This window comes from Octopus bimaculoides, chromosome 8 (assembly GCF_001194135.2).
Source record: "Octopus bimaculoides isolate UCB-OBI-ISO-001 chromosome 8, ASM119413v2, whole genome shotgun sequence".
NCBI lineage: Eukaryota > Metazoa > Mollusca > Cephalopoda > Octopoda > Octopodidae > Octopus > Octopus bimaculoides.
Window position 1 is genome coordinate 60,564,497 of NC_068988.1, and position 9,384 is coordinate 60,573,880.

At 40.6% G+C, this 9,384-nt stretch overlaps 1 protein-coding gene across 1 annotated transcript in view; it reads left to right on the forward strand.

Moving 5' to 3' along the window:
- Positions 1-1,489: 1,489 nt before the first annotated feature.
- The window catches only part of LOC106882443 (syntaxin-8), a 60,129-nt gene continuing 52,234 nt past the window's right edge, over positions 1,490-9,384 (forward strand). The window contains exons 1-3 of the mRNA XM_052970150.1: positions 1,490-1,612; positions 3,724-3,816; positions 5,044-5,145. Coding sequence (XP_052826110.1) covers positions 1,498-1,612; positions 3,724-3,816; positions 5,044-5,145 — 310 coding nt within the window. The 5' untranslated portion in view covers positions 1,490-1,497. The remainder of the gene's footprint in view (positions 1,613-3,723; positions 3,817-5,043; positions 5,146-9,384) is intronic.

Genomic DNA, 9,384 nt, shown 5'->3' on the forward strand with positions numbered 1-9,384 from the left:
TCTGTATTCCCGAGCGTCAAACTAATACATCCTTTTGTTGTTTACACCACCTGTCCTCGTCTGTTGTTGTTTTTTTTCGTACATTCTTCCATATATATATATATATATATATACGTGATGCCGTCTGACTGGCAGCTGTGCCGGTGGCATGTAAAAAGCACCTTTTGAGTGTTGGGCCTCATGGAAGCAGTGACAGGCGACCATGACTTTTAGCAATATACCATGCTTGTGTAAACATTTCAAGTCAAGTGAGAACATAGTCATGGCCAATTCTGGTGTCACATCAATAGCTCGCATGCAGGTGGCACATAAAAAGTACCTACCACACTCTTGGAGTGGTTGGCATTAAGAAGGGCCCCCAAGTATAGAAACCTTGCCAAATCAGACTGGAACCTGGTGCAGCTCCCTGGCTTACCAGAGCTTTCAGTCAAACCGTTCAACCCATGCCAGCATGGAAAACAGATATTGAATGATGATGATGATGAATTTTTCTTTCAAAATCTTAGCATTTTGTTGTACACATATACTGATATTCTTTTCTACTCTAGACACAAGGGCCGAAATTTTTTGGGAGGCGGGACAGTTGATTAGATTGACTCCAGTACGTAACTGGTACTTAATTTATTAACCCTGAAAGGATGAAAGGCAAAGTCGACCTTGGTGGAATTTGAACTCAGAACGTAAAGACAGACAAAATATTGCTAAGCATTTTGCCTGGCATGCTCACGTTTCTGTCAGTTTGCTGCCTTATATGTATACTGATGTTGCATGTTCAATGTCACACTAGCTTCATTCCTGTCTAGTCTTTACACGTACAGGCGCAGGAGTGGCTGTGTGGTAAGTAGCTTGCTTACCAACCACATGGTTCCGGGTTCAGTCCCACTGCGTGGCACCTTGGGCAAGTGTCTTCTATTATAGCCTCGGGCCAACCAATGCCTTGTGAGTGGATTTGGTAGACGGAAACTGAAAGAAACCCGTCGTATATATATATATATGTATGTGTGTTTGTGTGTCTGTGTTTGTCCCCCCACCATCGCTTGACAACCGATGCTGGTGTGTTTACGTCCCCGTAACTTAGCGGTTCGGCAAAATGAGACCGATAGAATAAGTACTAGGTTTACAAAGAAGAAGTCTTGGGGTCGATTTGTTCGACTAAAGGCAGTGCTCCAGCATGGCCACAGTCAAATGACTGAAACAAGTAAAAGAGTAAAAGAGAGAGAGAGAAAGAGAGAGAGAGAGAGAGAGAGAGAGAGAGAGAGAGAGAGAGAGCACTCTGCATTCAGAGCCCACATCTCACTAACCATTTAGCATTGATGTTTGTACACTAGCATCATACATGTTATATCTTCATCATCATCACCATGCTAATGATTTTGCCCCCTTGTCTCCTTACAACATTACTTGGCTTTCTCCAGATACTACTCTCTCTGTTCATATATCTTCTGATATCCTGTATTTTATAGAATCCACTTTGATTTATCTCACAGGCAGAACTTGATGTCCAGCCCTCCCACAAGCCGTCCTGCTACAAACCCTTGGCTAGATGAACCAGAAGAGTTCCAAAGTATGGGCAACCAAAATCTACGTACACACCAACAGAGAGTTATTGCACGTAAGCTCTTTCATTGTTTTTTTCCCCATTTCATATAATTACTCTGGTGGAATTGGTAAGCTTTCATTGAAGTTGTGACCTATAATTCACTCTTGCTTCCTGAGTGGAACCAATTTCAATCAAATTGCTGAATTTTATTTATTTATTTATATTTTTATGTTAATATTTTTCTTCAATTTTTAATTTTTTTAAAAATGTTAGTGTTGTTTCAAGGGTGTGTGGCTTTGAGCATTTGTACAGATGTTTGATTAGCCAATAGGCGCAGGCATGGCTTTGTGGTAAGAAGCTTACTTCCTAATCACATGGTTTGAGGTTCAGTCCCACTGTGTGGCACTTTGGACAAGTGTCTTCTGCTACAGCCTCAGGCTGACCAAAGCCTTGTGAGTGGATTTGGTAGATGGAAACTGAAAGAAGCCCATCATCATATAAAATTCCTTATCTTTGCAAGTTACTTGGTGACCCTGTCAGTGCTGGCATCACATAAAGAGCATCAAGCTCACACTGTAAGGTGGTTGGCATTTGGAAGGGCATCCAGCTGTAAAAATCATGCCAAAACTAACTGTACTGTACCTGTGCTGGTGCCACATAAAAAGCACTGAGTCCACTCTGCAGGGTGGTTGGTGTTAGGAAGGGCATCCAGCCATAAAAACCCTGCCAAAACAGACACAATAGCCTGGGGTAGTCTTCTGTCTGGCCAGCTCCTGTCAACCATCCTACTCATGCATGCAAAGAAGGTGACCTTGCTCTAATAGCTGAGTCACTCCCAAAACTAGAGATGAAGTTTCAAGTGTGGAAGCAAGGTCTAGAATCGAAGGGCTTTAGAGTAAATCTGGCGAAAACCAAAGTCCTAGTAAGTAGGAAGGCAGACAAATCACAAACCTCTTCAGATAGATGGCCCTGCTCGATCTATAGAAAAGGCATAGGTAGAAACTCCATAAGATGTACCCGGTGTAAGCTATGGACACATAAGAGGTGCAGCAATATCACAGGAAGGTTAACCGGGAAGATAGATTTTGTGTGCGACAGATTCACAGGGGCAATAAACACTGAAGGTGTACAGAAAATAGATTTCATCACATGCCAGGGGAAGAAACTAGAAGTAGTTAATAGCTTTTGCTACTTTGGTGACTAAGTCTGTTGTGGGAGTGGATGCTCTGAGAGTGTTGCCACTAGAATAAGAATAGCCCGGGCAAAGTTGAGAAAGCTCCTACCTCTGCTGGTAACAAAGGGCCTCTCGCTCAGAGTGAAAGGTAGACTGTATGATGCATGTGTGTGAACAACCATGCTACACAGCAGTGAAACACGGGACATGACTGTTGAGGACATACATAGGCTTGAAAGAAATGAAGCTAGTATGATTCGCAGGATGTGTAATGTCAGTATGCATACACAACAGAGTGTAAGCGCCCTGAGACAAATGTTGGACATAAGAAGCATCAGATGTGGTGTGCAAGAGAGATGACTGTGCTGGTGCGGTCATCTGCTGCATATGGATGAGGAGAGCTGTGTGAAGAAGTGTCACACCCTAACAGTGGAAAGAACCCGTGGAAGAGGGAAACTGAGGAAGACATGGGATGAGGTGGTGAAGCACGACCTTCGAACGTTGGGCCTCACAGAGGCAATGACGAAAGACTGAGACCTTTGGAGATATACTGTGATTGAGAAGACCTGGCAAGTAAAGTGAGATCACAGCCATGGCTGATACCAGTGTCGCATAACCAGCCCGTTTATAAGTGCCTTTGAATTGTCAGGTGATATGCTGTGCTTGAGAAGACCTGTTGAGTCAAGTGAAATTGAATGGTGGCCAATGATCTGGCAAGTAAAGTGAGATCACAGCTGTGGCCGATACCAGTGTTGCATAGCCAGCCCATTTAAAAGTACCCTTGAATCATGGGGTGATATGCTGCGCTTGAGAAACCCTGTTGAGTCAAGTAAAATCAAAAACCAAAATAGAAATTAATACTATTAATAATAATGTTTAATATATCTAAAAAGTAAGTATAAAAGTAAGTGGTGGTGGCCACTATAAATGAAGTGCCGTATATTAGATGACAGACATACTTAGAGAATTTTCATTTTAAACTGAAATATTTCCTGCTGTTCTTTTGTAGAGCAAGATGAAGGTCTTGATGCATTATCACGTGTCATTTCTCACCAAAAACAAATGGCAGTGGACATTGGCAATGAATGTGATACACAGAATGGTAATTATTTTATTATTGACTTCACCCCCTTTTCTTTTACTTGATGTAAATTCTTGTTCTTGTTTGTTGCCCCCCCCCCCTTCCTCTTAGTTTCATCTTTGTATTGTTTTCAACATCTTGAGCCCTCCTTATCTGTAATGTAATTGTCCTTCACCTTTTCCTTTCCATACTGATATTTACCACCAACCACACCTCCAACCCCTTTTTTCAATCATCACATTTATTTCTACCATCTGTTACTCTCCTCCCATATTCTTATGAAATTACATCCCCCCCATTTCTTCCTTCCTGCTCCACAGTCTATATCGGTGTTTCTCAACCCTTCTTTTTACCTATGATCCCTTTGATTTGTATTTTACTCTTCTAGACCCCTAATAGCTATTCAATGTTTTAAAAACATCCCATTTCCCTCCTCTCTGTTAGGAGGCACATTATTAGGAATTATGGAGGCGCAATGGCCCAGTGGTTAGGGCAGCGGACTTGCGGTCATAAGATCGCGGTTTCGATTCCCAGACCCGGCGTTGTGAGTGTTTATTGAGCGAAAACACCTAAAAAGGTCCACGAGGCTCCGGCAGGGGATGGTGGCGAACCCTGCTGTACTCTTTCACCACAACTTTCTCTCACTCTTACTTCCTGTTTCTGTTGTGCCTGTAATTCAAAGGGTCAGCCTTGTCACACTGTGTCACGCTGAATATCCCCGAGAACTACGTTAAGGGTACACGTGTCTGTGGAGTGCTCAGCCACTTGCACGTTAATTTCACGAGCAGGCTGTTCCGTTGATCGGATCAACTGGAACCCTCGACGTCGTAAGCGATGGAGTGCCAACAACAACAACAACATTAGGAATTGTATAAAAAGATTTTTTTTAATATTTGGTGTATTGTAGTAGTATAAACAATTTATTGCACATAAGCTTTAACAACAAAATCTTATTCAACAACAAAATCATATGAACCCTGATTAAGAACCATTAGTCTATATTTTTCTTTATACTGGCTTTCTTGTACCTTGGAAGTACACTCTGGCACCCAGTTAACACCACCTTTCTCCCTTCCTGCTACTCTCACTTACCCTCACATAATGTGAGGAAGCCATATATCTCCTCTAAAGCAAGACACCCATGCTTTTCCCTCTCTCATACTTTCTACAAGCACAGCCAGCTGTACCCTGTATGCCCTAAATTCTATAAATTCCTGTAATTAACCTGTCATCTTTTGTTCCTTTCAGAAATTATTGATGACATAGGGGACCATATGGACAAAATTAATGAACGACTTATTAAGGAGACAAGACACATCAAAATTGTTGACAAGAAGTCCAACACTTGCTGTAAGTCAGATTTCTTTTTGTTTTTTCTGCTTTATTTTATATATTGTCAGTGTCCTTTGATATGTGTGCATGTGAGTATATACATATATATAGAGATATTGTCATCATCATCATCATCATTGTTATTGTCATTGTCATCATTATCATCATCATCATCATCATCATCATCGTTGTCATTTTCGTCATCATCATCATCATTGTTGTTGTTGTTGTCATCTTGATTGTCATCATCATCGTTGTTGTCATTTTCGTCATCATCATCATTGTTGTTGTTGTCATCATGATCATTATCACCCTGATCGTCATCTTCATCATCATCATCATCATCATCATTATCATCATCTTCATCATCATTTAATGTCCACTTTTCCATGCTTGCATGGGTCGGACGGAATTTGTTGAGGTAGATTTTCTATAGCTCGATGCCCTTAATGTTGCCAACTTTCACCTGTTTCCAAGCAAGTTAATATTTCCCCATGGCCACATGTGGTTTTCATGGAACACTGGAAACAAGCAACATCTCTTGTATGATGGTGATGCTTATTTACAACGATCACATGATGTCAAGACAAGGGTATATACACATGCATACATATACATACATATATAGATATGTGATGGGCTTCTTTCAGTTTCTATCTACTAAATTCACTCACAAGGCTTTGGTTGAACTTGTGCTATTGTAGAAACCATTTGCCCAAGGTAGTGTACTATAGGAGTGAACCAAGGACCACATGGTTTGGAAGCAAGCTTGTTTACCACACAGCCATACCCTTGCCTATGTTGTTGTTGTTGGCACTCCGTCACTTACAATGTCGAGGGTTCCAGTTGATCCGATCAACGGAACAGCCTGCTCGTGAAATTAACGTGCAAGTCGCTGAGCACTCCACAGACACGTGTACCCTTAACGTAGTTCTCGGGGATATTCAGCGTGACACAATGTGACAAGGCTGACCCTTTGAATTACAGGCACAACAGAAACAGGAAGTAAGAGTGAGAGAAAATTGTGGTGAAAGAGTACAGCAGGGTTCGTCACCATCCCCTGCCGGAGCCTCGTGGAGCTTTTAGGTGTTTTCGGTCAATAAACACTCACAATACCCGGTCTGAGAATCGAAACCGCGATCTTACGACCGCGAGTTCGCTGCCCTAATCACTAGACATTGCACCTCCACCCTTGCCTATGTATATATAGAAATACTGTGTATGGATGTGTATTTTTGTGTGAAGACATGAATATATTGCATGTGTGTATGAAGGTTCCTATATTTGTTTAGGTATGTTTGTGTTTGTGTTTGTGAAATCATAGTCATGGCCTGTACAAGTGACACTTGACAGGCACCCGTACCAGTGACATATAAAAGGGACTCGTGCTGGTGACATGCCTTTTGCCAGTGACACATAAAAGGCACTTGTGCTGGTGACAAGTAAAAGTCACCCAGTACACTCTGTGGAGTGGTTGGCATTAAGAAGAGCCTCCAGCCATAGAAACCAAGCGAAAACAGACTGGAGCCTGGTGCAGCTCTCCAGCTTATCAGTTCTAGTCAAACTGTCTAACCCATGCCGGCATGGAAAACGGACACTAAATGCTGACGATGTATGTGTTTGCATATATATGGTGAAGAAGGCACTTGTGCCCGCGGCATGTGTAAGGACTTTCGAGCGAGATCATTGCCAGTGCCTCTGGACTGGCTCTTGTGCAGGTGGCACATAAAATACACCATTTTGAGCGTGGCCGTTGCCAGTACCGCCTGACTGGCCTTCGTGCTGGTGGCATGTAAAAGTACCCACTACACTCTGAGTGGTTGGCGTTAGTAAGGGCATCCAGTTGTAGAAACTCTGCCAAATAAGATTGGAGCCTGGTGTAGCCATCTGGTTTCACCAGTCCTCAGTCAAATCGTCCAACCCATGCTAGCATGGAAAGCGGACGTTAAACGACGATGATGATGATGATGATGAAAACTTGTAATCAACATGCTTGTAAATTTACAGTTTGACATAATTATGAAATTTCTAAGCATATTCTTAATGCTTTTGGTAAATTTAGCTAGAATTTTACCCTTTTTAATGACTCTGATATTAGTGTTATCATGCATGCCAGAAAGTCTTTATCATTATATTTAAGGTAGTTTCTGTTTTTTTTTAGAATCAAACATAATGGTATTGAGCTCCTTTCATGTGACTATGTGCTCTTAGGATGGGGCTGAGGTGTGTGAGTTAGTATGATCGTATATGTTTTAGACTCATTTGTAGAGAAAGTCAGAAAAGAATTCATTGCTAGAATTTAACAAGTTGAATGGAAGCAGTAGTATGATGAATTCATTGAAGATGCCTAAGTGGCACAATCCAGATCCTTCAGAATATGTCTTTGACCATGCTGTGACTGAGAAGTAGTGCCGTCATCATCATCATCATCACCCTTCACAAATTCTATCACCATCGTTATCTCCTCCTCCTCCTCCTCCTCCTCACCACCACCCCTACTAAGCTACTTGTACAATTGTTGTTACATTGTGTATAAGAGTATTTATGTACATATGCATGTAAATATACATTCATCTTCATCATTATCATCCTCAACTTCATCATTGCTTAATGCCTCTTTTCTATGACTGCATGGAAGTAAAATTATTTGTGTTTGCATATTATATATGGAAATGTGCTGTGCGTGAGAAGACCCGGCAAGCCAAGTGAGATCATTGCCAGTGCCCCTGGACTGGCTCTTGTGCAGGTAGCACATAAGATGCACCATTTTGAGCGTGGCCGTTGCCAGTACCGCCTGACTGGCCTTCGTGCGGGTGACACGTAAAAGCACCCACTACACTCTCTGAGCGGTTGGCGTTAGGAAGGACATCCAGCTGAAGAAACTCTGCCAAATTAGATTGGAGCTTGGTGTTGCCAACCGGTTTCACCAGTCCTCAGTCAAATCGTCCAACCCATGCTAGCATGGAAAGCGGACGTTAAACGATGATGATAATGTGCACACACACACACACACATACACATAATTTATATATATATATACCTACATACATCATTCAACTATGGTAGTAATTGAATAACATTCTTAAGGCTGCAATTTACTCACATACAGCACCTTCAGAGCTTTGTCACTAAATCACTTCTTAACCAAATTGAGAACTGTTAACATTTTTGAAGAGGACTGGTCCCTAGATACATTTTGGCATAAAGAATTGAGATTTGTTCCAGTAGAAAAAAGTTTACATCAAAATTTGTAGCAACGTTACAGGAGAGTAAGTAATGCCTCCAATCAAATTTAGATCTAAATAACTTTTTTATTTTAAAAGCAAAATATATTTATCTTAGCTTCAATGATAGAAGAAAGCATGAGGAATTTCATAGTTTTGCTCCCATGCAACAAAAATTTGTATCAAAAAATCTGTGAAGTAAAATATCATGCAAAAATGTAAGACAAAAATATGGATTTAAGTATAACTTTTTTATTGGGTCAAGACTAAAAATGCAAAGACTCGGCAATTAGTCATGCAAATTTTACTGTGAATTTGTTGGTATAGGTAGATTTTACTGTAATATATAACTAATTTTTGTATTATTCTATTTATTGTACTAATTATATACTACTACTAGCTGTTTTTCCCGGTTTCACTCGGGCAGTGTGGTGGATTTGGTTAAAGGCTATTTCCTATGCATATTTTGAATAATAAAAAGAACTTAAAATTAAAAAAGCAAAAATTCCAAAAACAAAAAACAGTAGGAACAACCCAAAAACAATACGATGCTAAGGATTTTGCGGGTCGATATTGTAAAACTAACTTCACATGTGTACCCATAACCCCATGTAGTCATGGAACCTTATTTTTGGTATAACCTCGCCTTATAAGAAAAATATATGGTAGTGCGGTTGTTGCATTGGCGACACAAGAATGTTAATCGAAACTGTTCAAGATCAATCATAGGTTGGGCGTTCATGTACACTGATTAGAATTGTGAATTTCAATTACTGAAAACGCGTTCCCGGATGGATACAGTTGTGCAGAGTCCGTTTGTCTCAATATGGAGAAGCTGTTTGAATGTCGACGTTTGAAGACATTTGTAACTGAAGTTTAAAAAAACATAGTAATCAGAAAGAGCGTAAGCTATAGTTTTTTTTTTTTAATGCATAAAAAATTGAAATTATTTTTTTTCTGTGCCTCTGATTAAAATTTTCGAAAAACAAACCCAGCCACATTACTTGGAAAAAAAAAAAATCTTTATTGTGCT